The 20,278-nt window shown below is 45.8% G+C and overlaps 7 protein-coding genes across 7 annotated transcripts; 6 read left to right on the forward strand and 1 right to left on the reverse strand.

Annotated features, from left to right (window-relative positions):
- Positions 1 to 2,345: 2,345 nt before the first annotated feature.
- Positions 2,346 to 2,720, forward strand: FPOAC1_004551 (uncharacterized protein; the record flags this gene model as incomplete). The annotated part of the gene is made up of 1 exon (XM_044849096.1): positions 2,346 to 2,720. The coding sequence occupies one exon, from the start codon at positions 2,346 to 2,348 to the stop codon at positions 2,718 to 2,720; it is 375 nt and encodes a 124-aa protein (XP_044707806.1).
- A 1,317-nt stretch (positions 2,721 to 4,037) lies between these two features.
- On the forward strand, positions 4,038 to 6,010 carry FPOAC1_004552 (uncharacterized protein; the record flags this gene model as incomplete). Its single annotated transcript, XM_044849097.1, has 4 exons — positions 4,038 to 4,102; positions 4,166 to 4,309; positions 4,378 to 5,140; positions 5,192 to 6,010. 4 exons carry the CDS (start codon positions 4,038 to 4,040, stop codon positions 6,008 to 6,010), a joined length of 1,791 nt encoding a protein of 596 aa, XP_044707807.1.
- Positions 6,011 to 7,783: 1,773 nt separating this feature from the next.
- FPOAC1_004553 (uncharacterized protein) lies at positions 7,784 to 9,385 on the forward strand (the record flags this gene model as incomplete). The annotated part of the gene is made up of 3 exons (XM_044849098.1): positions 7,784 to 7,879; positions 7,974 to 8,099; positions 8,165 to 9,385. The coding sequence occupies 3 exons, from the start codon at positions 7,784 to 7,786 to the stop codon at positions 9,383 to 9,385; spliced, it is 1,443 nt and encodes a 480-aa protein (XP_044707808.1).
- A 2,170-nt stretch (positions 9,386 to 11,555) lies between these two features.
- On the forward strand, positions 11,556 to 12,180 carry FPOAC1_004554 (uncharacterized protein; the record flags this gene model as incomplete). The annotated part of the gene is made up of 2 exons (XM_044849099.1): positions 11,556 to 11,674; positions 11,724 to 12,180. The coding sequence occupies 2 exons, from the start codon at positions 11,556 to 11,558 to the stop codon at positions 12,178 to 12,180; spliced, it is 576 nt and encodes a 191-aa protein (XP_044707809.1).
- A 2,522-nt stretch (positions 12,181 to 14,702) lies between these two features.
- On the forward strand, positions 14,703 to 16,045 carry FPOAC1_004555 (uncharacterized protein; the record flags this gene model as incomplete). The annotated part of the gene is made up of 5 exons (XM_044849100.1): positions 14,703 to 14,721; positions 14,780 to 14,919; positions 14,972 to 15,006; positions 15,062 to 15,111; positions 15,162 to 16,045. The coding sequence occupies 5 exons, from the start codon at positions 14,703 to 14,705 to the stop codon at positions 16,043 to 16,045; spliced, it is 1,128 nt and encodes a 375-aa protein (XP_044707810.1).
- Positions 16,046 to 16,805: 760 nt separating this feature from the next.
- On the reverse strand, positions 16,806 to 17,572 carry RIB3 (3,4-dihydroxy 2-butanone 4-phosphate synthase; the record flags this gene model as incomplete). The annotated part of the gene is made up of 2 exons (XM_044849101.1): positions 16,806 to 17,452; positions 17,512 to 17,572. The coding sequence occupies 2 exons, from the start codon at positions 17,570 to 17,572 to the stop codon at positions 16,806 to 16,808; spliced, it is 708 nt and encodes a 235-aa protein (XP_044707811.1).
- A 1,002-nt stretch (positions 17,573 to 18,574) lies between these two features.
- FPOAC1_004557 (uncharacterized protein) lies at positions 18,575 to 19,492 on the forward strand (the record flags this gene model as incomplete). Its single annotated transcript, XM_044849102.1, has 1 exon — positions 18,575 to 19,492. One exon carries the CDS (start codon positions 18,575 to 18,577, stop codon positions 19,490 to 19,492), a length of 918 nt encoding a protein of 305 aa, XP_044707812.1.
- Between the last annotated feature and the right edge of the window lie 786 nt (positions 19,493 to 20,278).

A 20,278-nucleotide genomic window follows, 5' to 3' on the forward strand; every position in this document is an offset into this window, starting at 1 on the left:
TAGTAGTTGGAAATTGAGGCTGTTTAGATATGGTACTGCCACAGGGTGCACAAAGAAAAACCGAGTTTTGCTAGAGCGGAATGAAAATCGTCCAGCATGAAGCGGTGGTGCCTAATGAGCAATCAGGTTCATGAATGGTGGGACCTCTATGTAGCTAGATTTTCTCTCTCGGTGCTTTGTTACGGTACGGTGCCATCCTAGTTGCCGTTGACGGGTGCTTGTTTGATGGAGACGAGTCAAATAGAAGGGGCCTGTCTACGTACGACAAGGTTGCCGTGAGTTGTACAGGAGGTAGAATGGAGTCTGGCCAGACCGTCTGTTTGAGAGGCACGGCTCTTGGTATATGCGCAGTAGGCGAGACTGTATTTGCTGCCAGTCCTGAGCCGAGGATATTGAGAATGTTTGAAGGATTGTCGCAGGGAAACAATCCTGGGACATGTAGCCATGGTCTGACCGGCTAAACGTAAAACCTGGATTCTGCCCTCGCTGGCATAATCCTGATGACCGAGTTCTAGACACCAGTGACCCCCACTCGATACCGTCAGACGAGTATCAATCTCAGTGAGATTCCAGGCCAGGGCCATCCCGTGCAGATTACAGAGCCTTGGACCAACTGATCCAGACTCACTTTCCCTGATTAAAGCTTTTCCTCAGGTGAATCCTGCATGTGCCGCAGCAATAGTCTCGTGGCCCCCAACGCTGAAACCCCCATATTCTGCACACATCGTGTCCAAGAATCATATGACGATCAGACACAGTGAAGGGCTCAAAAGATCTGCTGAACAGTAGCACACATGTATACTCCATTAGCTACAGTTAAAACTACTCATTAAGACTCTGCTTATTATAGGGTATATTATTTATATTTACTTAGATAGTTATTATATAATATATTTATATAATATTTATTAATCTTTAAAAAAAAGCCTTTAATTAAGCTTAAAACTTCTTATTAAACTTAAAATAATTATATAAAAAATTAATATTTTAAAATTCTAATAATTTTAATTAATTTTATTATTTTAATTATTATAATTAAATAGATAATTAATTATTTATTATAAATTATTAAATAGTTTAAATATCTTTATAATATAAATAATTATCTCTAGGTTTATAATTTAAAGTATATAATTACTTAATTATATTACCTTTAAAAATATCTCTTTTATATTAATAATTTAATTTCTTAATTTAATTTTTAATATAAAATATTAAATTATTTTTTTTATAAGATTTAATTAATATAATTTAATTTAATAAAATATAAAAAAATTAAAATTTAATAATTAAATTAAATTAATATAATATTAAGCTTATTATTATATATATTATTAATTTTAATATTTTTAAGCTTTTTTTAATTAAAAATTAATTAATATAAATCTTTAGCTTATTTTTATTATTAATTAATATAATAATTAATTTTTCTTTATTATTATATTAATTATTATTTTTATAGGCTAAGGCCTTAAGGCTATTATTTATAAAGTTAAAGCCTATTTAATAGAATATATTTATATAGACTATTAATAATTAATTATTATTATATAAATAGTTAATTAAAATAATTTATATATTATATTAGCTTTAAATATTAATATTAATAATTTTCTTATTTTTATTATTATATTATAAGAGAAAGAGAATTTTTTACTATTTATTTAAAGCTTATATTTTTATATAAGGTTTAAACTTATATTAAGCCTTATAGTATTATTACTTTTACTACTATTAATACTATTATATTATTATTAAATTTCTAAGCTTATGGCTTTATTTGCTACAAGTTATACATTTTAGTATACTCTATTAGCTTAAGAAAATCGATGAACGATTCTTGGCTACAGTTAGGCGAGCCAAGAGCCCCATCTCTCGATAAGCAGCGAAACGATAGCGAATATTCGAAGAGAAAATCCGTGTTATGGCCGTGCGCAACCACAACGTGCCTGGTATGTTGCACTGGATTGGGAAAGAATCGAAAGACTAGAATAGACTAAAATTGTGGAGTCGTAAGAATGTGAAGGGAGATCCAACAAAGGATTCCGAGTCAGAACCAAGTTTGATACCTTCCGGACCTGATTCTCCATGATTTTCGTAAGTCGCCATTTAAAGTCCGTTCTTGCTCCCGGGAGCTTATCGAGGAAGTCATGATCAATCAATGATCGTTCAAGATGCAGGAACGTTGGAAGCAACTGCTGTGGCTGTGACTGTGAGTGTGGCTGTAAGTACCTACCTTCCGTGGTAGAAGAAACCCATCAGTGTACCTTCCCTCTTTCATATCATTGAGGTATGCACAAAAGGTTAAAAGTTTCTTATCGTGATATTACTGAGACCAACTCAAAATGGTTTCTTCGCCATCATCATCATCGTCATCATCATCCATTGGCTACATTTGTAAAGTCATTCCTGTTTGTCGTCCCGATAACTCCCAAAATGCAAACTTGGTGTTGTGGCACCTTGTTTATGTACCTTTTCTCGGTGTTTCGGCGGTAGAAGCACAGGCGCTCGGTACAGCGTTTGAAACTGCAGGGCAAAAGCTTCGATCTGGCTTCGATGCCACGAATCGTCCCGACTCATGCAACAGCGAACCAGCCTCAATGCGTCGGCCGGCGCCTCCGCCCCACCGACCCTTGCGCGCGCAACATGACATGGCCTTGATCAATATCAATCACTTACCAGCCAAGCCAGTAGCCAGTCTCTTGCGTGCTTCGGCCTAAAACACGTCGACTCTCGCTAACAAGACAAAACGGCCGAGATAATTTACCCGCAACAAGGCCCTCTTATCTACAGCAACAGATTGCACTACTGTTCCTTGATCCGTTTCAACCTGTGTACGGACACAAGTCAATTTCACAGTTTTCGCCGTAAATATCCGTTTCGACTGCCGGCCCGTCATCATCCGACATCCATTTGATGTACCTTTCGCAACCTCCCGGGCACGTACGATACACGCGATACATGATACATGGGACTTGCAGCTAGATGCAGGGCTGTCCTACCTCGACCTGTTATTGCTGTCGCAGCCAATGCCTTTCCTGCGTCGATTGCGCCATAATACCATGACCATATGCCCGGCTTTTGCAACGGGAACTGTTGTGCACAAGACTGACCTGACTGAATTTCTTCAACAGGGCAGACAGACCCCTGCTATCATTTATCACTACCTAAACGGGACTGGATCATGCCCTAAACTTGGGCAATACAGGGGTGATATCACTGAATTGATTCACTGACATGACTGTTGTGCCAATGGGGTAGACTCTTTGGCTGGTCATGATCAAAGCCAGATGCGAGCATCAGGTGTCATGCAAATCGCTTCGGTTTGCTCTCTTTTGACGTCCCGTTCATTCTCCCATGTTTCTTGTCATACACATCTGGAAGCATCGTCGTCCTGGTCCACACCACTTTTAAAGCAAAGTCCATTACCGCCTCCAATCGAGACCCTGTTTGACCTTAGTCTTTTCCGCTACCCTCGCCTGCCGTCTCTCTAATCCTATCCTAGTTATTCACAACTCAACTTTTTTCTCCCTCCCCTGCTACGTTTGTCTGGATGTCAAATCGTTAGTGAGACTGACACGGTGGGCGTCTTATCAGAACAAGACCCTCTTTTCTACTTTTGTCGCAATCCTGACTCCACCAGACGCCGCGCCGCTTGATCTGCTCTGCTTTACGCTATCGACCCTCGCCTCCCATTGCATGGAAGTTCCATTCTCCTATCCTTGCTCCTTGCTTAACCTGATCCTCGTAGGTTTTGGCTTTTCCCTGATCTCACAGCCCCACTCAAGTTTTCTAGAGGCTGTATCGTATCCACAACGTCCCGTCGAGTCGTGCGTGGCTTGGGCTGCTGTAACTCGTCACTCATGCACTTGACTTGGTCGTGAATCTAAATAAAAGCGTTCCATCTCCTCCAATTTATTCTCTCGTCCCTTCTAGTTCCCTTGCTCGGCAGTTTCGCAACCAATTCATTTTGAACCCTGTACACTTTTGCTGCTTCGCAGCAAACCACAGCCACTTATACGACAAACATCGTCGCCATGCCGTCTTTTAAACCTTTCGCCTCAGTGACGGGGCGAAACTCTTATAGTCTTTTTGACATTCGGTACGTACATACTCATCACTGCAGCCAAATTAGGATCAATTACTGACTGAACATGTCATCCAGCTTGGATAGCGATTTTATCGTTTTCCGCGGAAGTGATCATGAATCTTCTGGGCAGATTCTCAAAGGCACATTGGTCTTGTGTCTTCAGTCATCGCTCAAGATGGAAGATGTCCGACTGAGACTCGTTGGAACTCTGCGCCATGTGTAAGTTTGAAAACCTAGAACTGTAAGATGAACACCTTGGAGCCAGTAATTAACAGGCGACGCAACAGCTGGGCTGACCCTAGAGGAACCGCTCCCGGCGTTTCGGGACAAAAGGTTGACAAGACGACGACGATCCTCGAGCACCGTTGGGCGCCTTTCATAGGCACACACGGTAAAAGCATGACGCTTCCCGCCGGCAACTACGAATGGCCTTTCGAGTACATGCTCCCAGGCAACATGGCTGAAAGTGTCGAGGGAATCCCCGAGGCATCTATCACTTACAGACTGAGAGCGACTGTCGGACGTGGAAAGTTGGCATACGATTTACACGCAAACAAGCACCTCCGAATAATCCGAACACTAGAGCCCGGCGCTTTAGAATTCCTGCACGCCATGAGCGTGGAGAACATCTGGCCCAACAAGGTTGATTACTCAATTATTATTCCTCAAAAGGCTGTGGTCTTTGGAGGGTTAGTCACGATGGAGATGCGATTTACACCCCTTCTCAAGGGTCTTGAATTGGGAGACATCACAGCAAGATTGATGGAAGTCCGCGAATGCTATGTTCAAGGATCCTCTTCTGGCCATAGCACAAGAGAGCACCGAACGGAACGCGAGGTAGCACTGTGGAAGTTTGCAGCATCGAGGGAAGAGCATTGGCAAGACATGATCGAGGACACTGGCCAAGAAGGCTGGGCGTTGACCAAGAAGCTCAACCTTCCCAAGAGGTTACGCCAGTGCATTCAAGACTTGAACCATCATGGTATTAAAGTTCGACACAAGATTAAGCTGACCGTTGCTCTCTGCAACCCTGACGGTCACATTTCTGAGGTAAGTTCTCATTTGAGAGCTGTATTGTCAGATTTACTAACATACCTCCAGCTTCGAGCAACACTACCTGTATCCATTTTTATCTCTCCTAACATGCCCCTTGATGAGGAGGGCAACCTGGTCGACCAGTCACCAACCACACCCAACAACGAGCGAGAACTTTCCACTATTGCCCCTCCCGGATATGGCGAGCACGTCCTCGACCAGCTATACGAAAATGTCGATGTCAGTGGTTTCCAGACGCCTGGATTCCAATCAGGTGTCAGCAGTCCTTTCTACGCACAGTCGCGAGCTGGCTCGAACGAAAACCTTGCAGCACTCGCACACAGTCGACCTGTTGCACCGGCAGCACTGTCATCCCGACTGGCCAATGTTTCACTAGATCCCTCTCAGCGAACATCTTCCTATACATCATTGCACTCAGCAGGCTCACCAGGGTTCATGTCCCCCACTTCAGCACCCCAGTACCAAGCTCCGCGATCGGAGCCCGCGACTGCCGCGCTCACCAGGACGAACAGCTCTGAAGACTCATCACGGCACTCGGCAGAACATATTGACCTTGACGCCACTGATTTGGCTGAGCTGAGCAAGGTTCCCAGTTACCAGACAGCTGTCAAGACCCCAGCCCGCTCGCGAGCTGGTACTGGTGATTTACTTCTGCCTGATTATCAAACAGCGCTTAGCGCTCCCCGAACACCGCCTGCGACTGACCTTACACCGGACCCTCTGGGCACAATTTCGGAGGATCAGGACGGCGAAGATCGCACTCAACATATCTCACGCCCAGCCAGCTGGATCTCTGCTGGACGTGCTTACACTGAGGATCTTGTATCATATCGAAGGTCACAGAACCGCAACCAAGTTTTCTAAACGAGTGCTTCACTTTCCTTTTCGTTGGAAGGCACTCAATTATGTGTCAAATATTCATGGGTACGAACAATAGGTCGAGGGACCTGGACGGCGTTGGTATATTTAATTTCATTGTGGGAAGATATTATGGGAACTATAGACATGGCGTATCTTTGATGGCGAGCTTTTTGGCTCGAAGATTTCAGCGCGATACTTGTGAACAGACAACGCGCAGAGAAGACGATGGATGAGAAGGAAGATACTTGTATAATTAATACCCCTAAAGCATGATGACAGGAAGAAGGAATATGAAGAACCAGATATGTTCAACTACAAAGACGGGCCACATTTCACAGTGAATCTTGATGCATATAAATAACTATACCATAAGACAATATGGCATTTTAGAAGCTGGTGTACCTATGCCGTTCAACTTGTCGGCAATGACACAAGGGGCGTTAACGGTACAGTATGCAGTGGCAACTTGTCGAACGAAATTCTTCGGCAGTCGGTGACATCCGTTACGAAAAAGCTTGTTATCGGTGGGTACAGTGCCATATTATCGTGGCGATCTGATTGATGGTGGTGGCGTGTAATTCCCTGAATGTTGATGAATGTATGTCCATACTATTGGTAGTTGATGCCACTGTATATCATGAAGAGCAATATATGTTTATGATTAATATTCAATGCCACAGGCTGCGTCATGGTTTAGTTTAGTATATGCTTTCTAGCAAGAGACAATCTCAAAGCCAAGGAAGGACATTGAGGCAGCCAAGCTTTGAGATGCACATATAGGTATACTATGCCAAGCCTGTGTTAGTTTTATTAAGCGTCGGTACGACAAATTCAAGGGACCACGCCCAAAGTTTGTACTACCTACGCTACAGAGCTCGAGGGTGGTTGACGTCATTACCATGAAAGTCAGGCAGGGTCTGGTGATGGTTGTTGTTGGAGTTGATGATAGTTTTAACGAATTATGTTCGTGACAGTTGTCACTTTCAAGATTGGGTGTTGCAATACCATTTGTTTATTTCCGTTCAAGTGCGGATCAAGGGAATATCCTTGTACAGCTGAATCTGAATCTGGAACTTGTTGTGTTGGTAAAGTTGAAGGGATACAGAACGTACAAGCACAATTATGATTTACCGTCTGAGTTTATGATTGTGAGATACTTTCAAGAGACACGAGTTAGATTTGTTTTAATTACCTAGTCTTGCTCAAGAGGCCTCATGCATACTACAAATCCTCACTCACCGACTTTGAATGTCTTGTTCCTCTAATACCTTAGTAGTTAATTAGGGAGTAGGCATGTCTAGCGCCGGGACTTTCAGCTCTTTGGTGTCTCAACAACCCCTCACAAAGTAAAAGGATCGACGTCATTTGAGTTCTCTCCTGGCGATCCTCTATCTACGACGTCAACACTAACTCAGTTGAGCTATTAAATGAATTACATGCCTTTTCAACGGATTAAACCTAATAAAACCAGGTCACAAGTTATTCAAATACTTGCTCATTCCTGTTCTTTTCGCAAGCCAGCATCGACTTATATAAACCCACTGAGCAACCCCTGCAGAAAAGAAGCTTCAGAACCCTTGAACACCTGAACCGAACCGTGATACCCCTCTTCGCACCTCCCTGACCCTGTCTGCCAAGCTTGGACAGCTTAAATCTAATCTCATAGCTCAGTATTATTACGGGCCGTTACAATCCTGACTGTCTATCATTATCATCCACCACCCCTTTACGGATACAAACGCAACACCAACACCAATACCAACAGACAATATCGCCATGGCTTCACCTACAACGTCCAATCTTCCCTCAAGGGCTACTACTGGTTTCAGCACCGCAAGCGAGGATGCTATCCCTGAAGTTGACCCTTCAAGCGTATGTCACTCCGTCGCGACACCTCTCTGCACGCGATGCGCTTTCGTCAAGGTGGCTAGTTTTTCACAAGATATACTGACAATTCTGTGAATAGACCGCCGGCTTGCTCGCTGAGCGACTCCAGGCATGGAAGCATGCTGTTGGTTACATCGAGGAATACATGAAGGCTATGGAGAGAATCCACGGCCACCACGCCAAGGAGTATGAGAAGGCGCTCAAGGTACGATGATTCTGACGACAACATCACTTTGCGCCAGTGTGACATGTACTAACAATGCTCAACAGGCTATCAACAGCCCCCTCAAGGAGGGCCACCACTTCGACCAAAGCCTCGGCGGCATGGCTGGCTTCTTTGAGAACATGCGCTCCAACACCCAATCCCTTATCAACACCAACATCGAGACCGAAAAGAGCATCAAGGGTTCCGTTCTCCCCGTCCTCGAGCGCCTGCACAAGGAGATTAAGCACAAGGCCAAGGAACTTGCTCATGGCGCTGAAAAGGGAGCCAAGGAGGTCGAGAAGGCCCGCAACACCACCCAGAAGCAGATCGAGCTGCTCGGCCAACACTCTGCTTCTTTCGATTCGGCTGGTGGTCATCTTAACAGCCATGATGACCCTTACGTTGTGCACCGTGGTGTTCTGCACCGTCTCAACAGCCAGGTCATTGCTGAAAACAACCACCGAAATGACCTGATCGCTGTTCAGAACAACTTTCACGCCTTTGAGGCCCATATCATTGAAGTCATTCAGCAAGCTATGGAGGCTTTCACCCAGCTTGCTGGTGGTCAGGCCGACAAAACACGAGCCCTATACAACGACCAGCTTTCGGTCATTCAGCGCGTTGCCCCTGACTTTGAGTGGAACGCCTTCAATGCTCGCAGCGGCGACCGCCTCGTCGACCCCAATGAGCCAGCGCGTTCCGTTGACGCTATCCAGTTCCCCAACATGGATCACCCCGCAACCAAGGCTCTGATTGAGGGTTCCTTGGAGCGCAAGTCGCGTAACAAGCTGTCTTGGGGATACACAACTGGCTACTACGTGGTCACGCCCTCCAAGTACCTTCATGAGTTCAAGGACTCGGATAACAACCGAGTGGACCCCAAGCCTGAGCTCTCCATCTACCTTCCCGATGCTGTCATCGGAACCGCTCAGGGTGAGAAGTTCAGCGTCAAGGGCAAGGACAAGTCCAAGACCATGAGCAGCAAGCTTACAGGCTCTACTGAGCTCAACTTCAAGGCACACACGGCTGCCGACGCTCAGAAGTGGTTCCAGGTTCTCTCAGAGTGCGGCAAGACTACAGCTCCCCTTAGCACTGGATCCAGCCCAGCCGGTTCTGCGCCCACATCTCCCAACCCTCAGGTCACTGCCGACCCTCTCGACTCCAAGGTCCAGTCTCCCATTACCCCTGTCAATGAGCAAGGTGTCCAAGAGGCTGGTGTTGTAGGTGGAGAGGCTCCTGCGGCAGCACCCGCTGTGGCGGCTGAGAAGAAGGAGACGGCTGCCTAGACGATCGAAATAAGGCTGTCGAAGAGTGGCAGCCATTCCATGTGTATGCTCGCGGAACTACTTTGAATGGACGGATTTTTCTATACCCAGTCCTGCATACACAGGCGACAAGTGTTTTTTTCTTGCCTTTAATTCGGTTATAGCCCCAAAGTAAGGCTTGCGGCAGCAACCTTTTTACACTTTGGTAGCGGTGCTATCAACGTGTCTTTGGGTGGTTTGAGAAAGAGTTGGATGAAAACGATAGCATGTGGTTTTTCGCCTTGATTTTCATACGTGCTGTTTGTTGCATTGGTCGCGATGCTTATCATGACTTGAGCGGAAGAGAAGACGTTAATGTGGATGTGTTTTCGATGGCTGCATTGTTACAAGGTTGACCTACATAAGTTGCCTACCTACAATGAATTATACACTTTTATCCGTACATGTATATACAAACGTTGACTTTTTACCGTGAAAATATGAGTATCTGTGCTAAAAGATACATGTGATTTTAAGGTCTTGTTCCTCGACGTGCAAGTAGTCACCCACGGCAGTCAAGGTATCGCTACTTTGATACTCGCTGATAGGAAGGCCATCACATGTCTGCTGAACTGAAGATTCTATATCTTCTATACTCAAGATACCAGGGTGACGTTACCAAATCACAAGACAACATATCGCAGTGTGTTGTGTACAGGGATGCGGGCGTTTGTTTTTTGTCTTATCATCAATAGAACTGAGTCTTGCGCGGCCTCCTATGAGTACCTAGTAGACAATGTGGCTTACAGGGACAATCTCCGCGATATTGCGCAAGAATGAACTGCGAGGGAATTCCATCAAGTCTGAGATGAACAGGTGGATGTGCGAAACTACTCAACAATGTTCGATTAACAAGACTATATAAAGTGCAGAATCAAAAGTGAGGCGAACATGACGACTCATCCAAGAGTTTTCGAGTCGTTTCAACCGGGCTGACATGGCCCATGTCTTGGGATGACAGCCGTTTCGAATATCGGGGATCGCACATTATGCCTAGTACAGCAAGGGAACTTGAGATCTGGTTGGTTCTTCAAGTAAAACAGGGCGAGTGCAATGTGTGAAAATAGACACGTTTTGGTGTGGTTAGCCAAGGCGATCGATCAGATGCAGGGGTTGTTGTCTATCAGGCTCTGGGGTAAAGGGGATGGTCATGGAAGTTGCAGTTTTGAGAAGTGCTGATGACTTGTCTGTTCAAGGATCTAAACTGCATGATTATATTGTACATATATGTAATTATTCACTATTCTAGTAATGATATACTTGTAGTCTACTACAGTAGTCTTGACACGATGAAGTGCGAGTGATATGATGTGATGGATGCGATGTGATGACCTGGGCAAGACACATGAGGCTGAATATAAACTGCCTTGGACACTACACCCACCCAAACACTTCCTGCCTACCACGCCGGGCGAATTCAAGGACGCATCCTTCCAGAAAAATGTGTCGCAACGAAATCTTGGTGTGCATAGGTACCTAGGTAGGTAGGAATGTAAAGGTTACTTTCTTGGTTCCCATGAATAATGACAGACTCGAACTGAGCAGTCGAGGTATTTTGCACAAGTTCGCCCTATTTTAAACCTGACAACACACAAAAATATCATATGTATTCTCTCTATAAAACTTATTGTATGCCTTGCTGTAATTACCTCTACGCCTCTCTAAAACCACAGTCAAAACGAGGCTCTGCAGAAAAGTGACTGAACATAAGTACCAAACGAGGCTCCGGTCAGCGACAAGAATGTTTCAAGAGTGGTAGAGTCATTGGCTCCCCTCATATGTGATAGCCTTTTTCAGCTCTTGTTTATGGTATAGTCTGTGCTTTTCGTTTTTCTTGGGAAGGTTTACAGTACTTCCATCATAACCATAACCGCCAGCTTCAATTCCGACATCTCAATGCGATTGGGATTAGGAACCGACACACAACAAGATACTCACCAATTCTGAAAGCATCTACTCGGAAGAAAGAGATTGGTCTTCATTTTATTGATCTACCTCGATGATCGTTGAGATATTTGCTGTTGCTGAAGCCCTGATTGTTCCGGGTTAAGAGCAAGAGACATCATCACTGCAACAGTATCTCTCCAACAGACTCAAACGAGTCCAATTCAATAATCCCAAGTCCAGATTTAACACTGAAAAGTTATTCAAGATGATGGCAAAACCTTGGAACGAGCACCGGGGGACTATCACCAAGTTGTACATCGAAGAAGGGAGGACACTCGAAGACACACGCAATATCATGAGGGATCAATACAACTTTCATGCATCGTAAGGTCTTACGTCAAATAACTTATCCATCTGCTAACTATTGATATAGAATCCGTTCCTATCGGCAGCACTTTGACATATGGCAAATTGGCAAGTACAACTGCAAAAAACGCGACAGCCGTCGTCAATCCCTCAGCAAGAATCTCCCACTCTCACCACCATACTCTCCTTCAGACGTGGCAGGAGATGGAGAGCGCAGCTCGCCAGCATCGTCCTCTAGCTCGATGAGCCGACGCTCCTCGGAACAGAAGCCACTGCCTGTTTTGAAGCAGCCTCAAGCGTACACGGCCTACTTCTATGACCATGTTCGAGCTCAGGACGACTCGCAGGTCAAAATGGAGAGCAATGGTCGGCAGCCGCTTTATAAGAGCTTGGTAACCGACTCGTTCCGCAACTCGACTGTCGCTGATGGAATGTTGCCGTCGTGCGTTTTCCCCCCTCCAAGTCCTCCAATTCATTGTGTTAACTGGAGCTTGCAGAGCTGTACCTGTCCAGACTTATCCTGATGCCGCAGGCTGGCCTGCTCATCGAGGAGCGCGAACATCGTACCTCACAAGTCCTCCACAGGGGTTTTGTAGAACCTCTTTACAGGGCGGAGCAGTGCCGCGGTATGTACCTGAGACGACGCTGTATCCTCCGGACGGCGAGTTTCGGACAGGGCTGCGAGCTCCCGATCTTTCAATCGAAAGAAGCCATGGAGGAGGAACAGACAGTATGATCCACCATATGGCTAACTATCAGAACATTGCTCGAGGCTGAGTATGCAGGTGACTAACAGCAGGGATGCGAATGTCTACCATCTATCAATCTCTTAGAATGGGACAGGACTTGGTTCAAGATTATGTTTTACTAGATCACACTCGTTTCACAAATTTCAAAGGGTCTCAGGCAAACGATCAAGTGTCAACTCGATGGTCTCATGTACAGGGAAGAAATACGTTGTATTATTTTATATGAATTATATTTCAATATTGTTATCACTTACCGTTGTGGTATCTGCAAGAGTATTATAATCGGGATGCAGACCCAGGATGAATGCCTTCAAATCAACCAAAAGGTTGACTTAAAGAGAGTATACTACGCCTTGTCACTTGACAAGCTTGTTGAAGTCGCAGTCGTGATGTTGCACCACATGCATGCGACCGATTCCAATGTCATGACAAATGTTTGGAGAAAACCTTTGAAGTCATGTTAGCGACTTTTTCTTTACATCATTGACAAAGAATTAAATTGAAAAAGGGAAGAATTTCAGGGTAAAGTGCCTTGTCACAGGCGTTATCGTCAGAGCATATGGCTACGTTGACCGTCGTGATATTGTAACATCATATAAGGTGGAAGAGATGAGAAATAAAGAAGTAACTAACCTTGTTGTCACAGATACAGTTGTTGGAGTCAAGAGTGATGGGTATAGCTGAGTATGCTTTCGAAATGTCAGCCGCTGTCGCTGAAAAGACTGCATTGACGTGACGTGAAGCATCTCGATCAGTCGATAAATGAGTTATCGTCGTAGCGTGAGCTCGGACATATGCTTGTCGTTTTCATTTTGGATCATCATAGAGATGATGCGGAATGCAAATGCTGGGGCCAGTTGGCTACTCACGTTTGATCTACCTGATAATTGGTCAGCACAAGCTATCAAAGGCTTGCAAATAAAGAATGTGCATGGTATTCGCGATTCAGGAAATGCATGAATGGTAGGTAAATATGGTGTCTGCATCGAAAACTCGGATAAGACTCGTCATCTGATGTTCATCAGGAAAGCGAGGTATTGGTAGAAAAGAAATATGACTTGATACGTACATTTTGGAAATGAATCCATGCATGGTTGGGAACACAGATTGGAGTGATAGATACTGGCACTCGAGGGAGGTTAGCCTCAGTGGCTCAACGACATCCAGTAAAATAAGGATAGAGCGTGACAAGTCAGTGGGCGAGGTTTTCTAGGCCTGCCGCAAAGTGGCTTTTCGTACTCATGGGGTATGATTCGGAGCCCAGTGCCGTTTCATCATAAAAAGTCGAGAGCGAGGTCGAGGTGTCTGAAATCGCATACCTTGCTGGTGACTAAAATCTTTTGTTGTTGTTAGCGCGAGCTACTTTATCAAGAACAACAATAGTGAGGAATGAGTCTCGATCAGAAATAGCCATTTTATATCGTCAAAGAATAACTCAGCCGGTAATTTCCAGCGTATATTGTAAAAGAAAATGATCATCATGTGAGACGGGAGAGCAGGTCGCAAGGGCGACGACTGTTAACGTACCATTTCAACCCATGCCGGGCGAGGGGAAAAGCTTGAGCATCGCCGCAATGATCCACCGCTTGGTGATGAGAGAGCTATTGAATGGTCAGCGCGTGTTCAACTTGCAAAAATGCTAAAAACAGTGCGTGATCGCAGTCTTTCAGACTGACGTGCGAAAAAGAGGTTTCATTCCATTTAGGTCAAAGACTCTAGTTTGCGGTTTCGGTGTGTCATCAGGAAGAAAGGGCTTAGCAGCGCAAGATGCTGTGTTTGCAAAACGTACCTCTGCTTTTGATTGTTGATTGTTTTTGTGTTGTTGGTAAAGATAGAAAAGAGCTTGGAGAAGTAAAAGTTTTTGTAGAGAAAAAGCTCGGACGAAAGTTTGTATGTGGGGGTGAGCGGGTACTCATTCTTCCGCTGCCGGGCATTCGTTTTGGGGCAGAAACATGTTCGGCGACGAGCAACGACGGTCCACCTCGAGAAAACTCAGTCAAATATGGATCTTTTGACCTGAAAATGAAATTGTCCGTCATGAATCGCAAGGTTCATAGTGGAGTTATCGCGATCATCTTACGTACAGGTTGGTAACCATGGTGAATTAGGATAACGAGAGGCTGGTCTCGGCTTTGCACTTTGCTTCCCTCCAGATCACTTTACATCACGTGATATCGCGTCTGTCACAGACGCCTGAAGTACGCGCCAGGCTTCCAGGCGAGCCGAGAGTCTCTGACGCAATGTATTCTCCTTTACTACATGCACTACCATATATCGATCTTTGACTGTGTGCCAAAATGCCTGAGATTGCAGAAGGTCTGTTCGTGACTTCAACTTTGTGAACAATGAGTCTCTTTTACTGAGATTTAAACAGTTGCACGTATTGTCCACTTCCTCCGACTTCATGTTGTGGGGAAACGCATCATATCCGCTTCAGCAATAGATGATAAGAATGTGTTTGGCAAAGTTGGCACAAGCGGCGAGGAGGTGGAAGCTGCCCTGAAAGGGAAGAAGGTAAAAAGTCCATGCTCCAACCAGTAGTTTGCAAAGTATTGATCCATCATAGATCATATCTGCTGGAAGTCAGGGCAAATACTTCTGGTAAGACTCCAGAGCTACCCTAGGGACATAGAACTTGACTTATGGCCAAAACTAGGATAACCCTTGAAAAGCCTCCGCATCTAGTAATGCATTTTGGGATGACAGGTAACGGACTCAAGATGTGAATTTCATTGTTCATTTACTAATCGAGCCAGGTTGGATACACATCAAGGATGAACAGACAGCATACACCAACTACTACAAGAAGATGAAGGATGGCGAGCATGAGCAATGGCCACCAAGGTTCTGGAAGTTTCAGTTCAAGACTGAGGGTTCTCCTGGAGTTGAAGCTGCTTTCACGGATTCGCGCAGGTTTGGCCGTGTGCGACTCATCGACTGCCCAGGAGATGAGATAAGACAGCACTCGCCCCTTGTCGAGAACGGCCCAGATCCAGTGGTCGATGTTGATCGGTTCACCGAGGAATATTTGCATGCCAAGATGCGAGCCCGTCACGTTCCCATCAAAGCCCTTTTGCTGGACCAAACAATGATCAGTGGCATTGGAAACTGGGTCGCAGATGAGACGCTATATCAAGCCAAGCTTCACCCCGAACAGTACTGCGATCAGTTCAGCGATGCCCAAATCACCACGCTATATAAGATGATACGTTACGTCTGCCAAACAGCTGTCGACAAGCTAGGAGACTCTGACGAGTTCCCGGATCACTGGCTCTTCAATTACAGATGGGGTAAAGGATCTAAAGATGCAGCGACTAAGTTGCCCAACGGAGAAAAACTAGCTTTCATCACAGTTGGTGGACGAACGAGCTGCTATGCTCCAGGTGTGCAGAAGAAGACTGGCCATACAGCTCCTGGAATCAAAGAAGAACCCCTCGAAAGCAAGGCTGAAGCAAAGCCCCCCAAAAAGTCAAGAAAGAAGTCACCAAATGTGAAAGAAGAAGATGCTTCGCCCCCAAAGAAGAAGCGTGCGAAGACTGTAAAGAAAGTGGCCAACGGGGATGCTGTAAAGAAAGAAGCCGATGCAGAAGAAGACAAGCCAGATCTAGGAAGAAGGAGGTCGACCCGTCTAAGGAAGTAGATGCGTGCGTTGCCTTCCTGGATATTCAGATTAGACAACTGCACTTTTGTGGCTGTTAGTAAACCTGTCGATTTTTTTTGCGAGCTAGACATTGTATTCGTCACAACATCCTCACAATTGCTACTTGACTAGGCCCATCTTACATCTGCTAATCACACATTATATGTACTATGACATGCCACTGTCCGAAAGTAAGAACTAAGAAAATGGGGAATAAGACACATACTGAGTCTGTAATCATGAACATTTTGCTGCTACACAGCATCGATTGCATGATTGACCATACAGAAATGTGACTTTCCGAGACTATTCCTGTACTTCTCGTAAGCCGTCATCAGGTTGGGTCTAAGTAAAGTCACATATAAGCGTCTGACTCAAGACCAGATCCACGAGTGGTCTCACTCAATACAGGGTCTGGTCACACTTGCATTGTGAGATCTGCATAACCAAATTGAGAATCGTCAGCCTGTACGCATAAACTACATTCCATGAAAGAAGAGTACAATATTTGATATCTTTTTCGTTCTCTTTTCAACCGACACTTTTCGGGACGCCATATGAAACCCAGTCTATGCCAAATAACCCTAGGAATCCAGAAACAGATGCAAGAAATACATGAAGCAACCACCATTGCGCTTCGTCAACCATCAACCACCGTGTGCATGTGCATATGTATACGAAACAAGTAGATCAGCCTGCCACTTGCCTAGCCGCCATATATCCAATCAAATTTACATAGAACCGATATGTAAAATTTGGCTTAGTTGCCATCAGCCTCAGCACCATTGGACTCGAGCTTTCCCTCAGTCTTCTCAACGTAAGCCACCAGGTCAGCAATAGTGCAGACCTTCAAGCCCCACTTGTGGGCGAAAGTGATACAGTCTTCTCCTCGTAGCATGCCATGGTTCTGAACAAGAGCTTGGCCTGGAGTCTCCTCGCCGTCATCAATGATTTCGCAAATAGCCGCGGCCTGGGCCTTACCAGCCAAGCGACAAAACTCGGTAGCAGCCTCGGTATGGCCTGGTCGCTGCCGAACACCACCAGGGCGAGATCGCAGAGGAAGGACGTGACCGGGGCGGCGGAAGCTATCGGGGCGGGCTTTGGGGTCGGCGAGGGTTCGGCATGCGAGAGCACGGTCGCGAGCACTGATTCCGGTGGTGACAGAGGGGTCGGCCGAGTCGACAGAGATAGTGTATGCGGTGCCTCGAGGGTCCTGGTTGTTGGGGACCATCTGAGGAAGATCGAGAGATTTGGTGAGTTCGGGGGAGAGAGGAGCGCAGACGTAACCAGAAGAGTGGCGGATGAGGAAGCCCATCTTCTCGGTTGTCATATCTTCAGCAGCGATGATCAGATCGGCTTCGTTCTCGCGCGAGGGGTCATCGAGAACGACGAGGAACTCTCCATTTCCTGTTGCAAGACGTATTAGTGCTGTCAAGGCATATACAGGAGTCAAGACAACAACTTACGGAAAGCCTCAATCGAGTCGGGGATTGAGTCAAACTTGTTTTGTGGGATTGTTGCTGGCATCTTGAAAGTGGGATGGCAAGTGATGGAAGAGCAATTGAGCAGCGCAAAAGCCTGGAAGCAAAAAAAAGTGATTAAAGTTGAAGAAGACTTGGCTGTTCGACCTCGGCTTGTAACAATTGCGAATGCGACGGTCGCGAACGGGACGCACGAGGAGAGCGGGTTCGGAGGCGGAGACGGAAGCGGCAGCGGGGGATTGAATTGAGGAAGGAGGGGAACTTTTTTATTGGGGAATTGATCAACTGACGGGAGCCAATCCGGCGGTTATTTAGTAACGGCAATCAAGTACAAGTAGTTAGATATTAATAATGAATTATTAATGAGGATAACAAGCCCTTGATATATTCACTATCAAAGAAATCGGATCAAGTCTTGTTTTTCTCGTAGCATGATTCAACCCTTTTGCTAAGGAAAAGCCCCTCCATCTAACCGGCGGCCTTTATCACAACCGCGCGGTGAATTTCCCGCTCGGGCTCTGATAACTTATGGCCGGCTTATCCGGTCTAAGTCGCTTGAACCCTGATTGAAATCCAACTCCCGATCAAGTTTACCCTCGGAACCATTGACTCTCTTACTGCGTTGTATCGGCGTTGTCATGAGCTCACATGTCAACGGGCGTTGGCCATGCGAGAAGGGTCTTTACTTGTTCGGGCAAATCGGCTGCAGTCGCTTCATCAAGATTGGTCAGAAGTAGAAAGTCTATTATGTAAGCTTTGTAAAGACATATTCGTACTAAGAAATTGTGAAGCATCAGTCAGCGAAGGAATCTACCAGACGGAAGAAATTCTAGAATAGCAACAGTGCAGTAGTGGAACCAATGGCGGGGCCGTCCGATTGTGTCCTCTGAATTCGAATCTTGGATATCTTCAGGGTCCATCGAGTGCATCTTATCTTTTCTTGGCTCGTGGCTTTGTCAGCCTAATCTTGACTGCCGCACCATCCACACTTTATCCATTCAACCTATTTGACCTTCCTTACCTTTACCTCCCCTCCAAGCTCCTCGCAATGGCGGCTCCGTCTCGGCCGGCGGGTGCCCTCTTCCGCAACCTCGCCCAATCAAGTCGACGATCATTGGCTATCTCATTGCCGGTAAACCGCATCGTCGCAGCTACTAACACGACGTCACCTACTCCTCGATGGCACTCTACAGCCTCATCATCCGGCAGCTCGTCGCAAAACTCCTCCTCAGTCAACCCCGACGAGGTCTCACACTTCAATGCCCTCGCCGCCGACTGGTGGGATCCCCATGGCTCCTCCCGATTACTTCATCTCATGAATCCTCTACGCCATGATTTCATCCGTGAATGTCAACGCAACGACCCCGATGCTCCTACTCGCGACTTGAAAATCCTCGACATTGGTTGTGGTGGTGGAATCTTTGCTGAAAGTGCTGCCCGTCTACCGACTACAAGACATGTTACTGCTATCGATCCGACCCCCGAAGTCCTTGCAATAGCACGCGCGCATGCACGCAAAGATCCCGGTCTTCGCTCGAAGCTTGAGTACCGCCAGACGTCCATTGAGAACCTTCCTCTACCCGCGACACCACAAGATGCCTACGATATCGTCTCGCTATTCGAGGTCATTGAACATATTGATGCTCCAGGCGCGTTCTTGGAAAAGGTTCGCCCGTTTGTCAAGCCTGGAGGATGGCTTGTCATGAGCACGATTGCCCGCACCTGGATGAGCTGGTTCACCACCAACTTCATGGCCGAGGATGTTCTGGGTATCGTTCCCAAGGGAACCCACGACTGGAACAAGTATCTCAATGAGGAGGAGCTAAGGACCTTCCTTGCAGGTCGAGGTTGGAGCCATCCAATGGTTCAGGGTGTGATATATGTTCCTGGGTTAGGATGGAAGCGAGTCAATGGAAGTGAGAAGGTGGGCAACTACTTTTTCGCTGTGCGTCGATCTGAACTATGACGGACTTTGGTGTGAATGTGTATGATTTATGTTGGTGTACGGTTATCCAAAAGTCAAAGGAAATAATGAGAATTGTACAACCTATTGTATTCTAGTGTAATATTATGGCGTATGTGCAAGACATAGCGATATCACTACCTCATATGCGCCTGTATTGATACAATTCTGATGTAGGACCACACCGTTGTGATTATCTAGGTTTTGAAGAGATAACATAGCATGGATCTGTGATTGAAACACAAAACGTCATGAGTACACGATCCCTGATACTCTGTGAGACGACCATTATTCCGAGAACCCAACACGTTGTCGCCCAGCTTACCCATTTTGGAAAGCTGCTTAACCCTAGGTAGGTAAGCATTGTGTGGCTGAAGGAATATCGTTTTTAATCTGCCAATTTTCAGCAACTAATTCTGACAGTATGGAGATCGACCAGTCATGGGATCAAACGTTGCCGTGGCTATGCAAGCTGAGGATTTAGCTTCTGCTTACTGGCATGGGTGTTGGTCCTGCGACTGATCACAGAGATTCATGTTTCAAATAATGACGGAGAGAAATAGACTTGAGGGAGAACAAAACGCACCTTGAGTTCTAATAGGATAGAGTGGTTGTTTAAAATGAATTAGTTGCTATCACCTTTATCTCATCTCGTATACCGAATCCAAATTATACAACATCTAAAATCTACTACTAAACTAAAGGCACATGAACGCCTACTAACCTGGGGCTGATGTTGTCCAGTGCTAGACTCCGCCAACTGCCAGGGCTCTGACAGGCCAAAACGCT

Source organism: Fusarium poae, chromosome 2 (assembly GCF_019609905.1).
Source record: "Fusarium poae strain DAOMC 252244 chromosome 2, whole genome shotgun sequence".
In the NCBI taxonomy this organism is placed as follows: Eukaryota; Fungi; Ascomycota; class Sordariomycetes; order Hypocreales; family Nectriaceae; genus Fusarium; species Fusarium poae.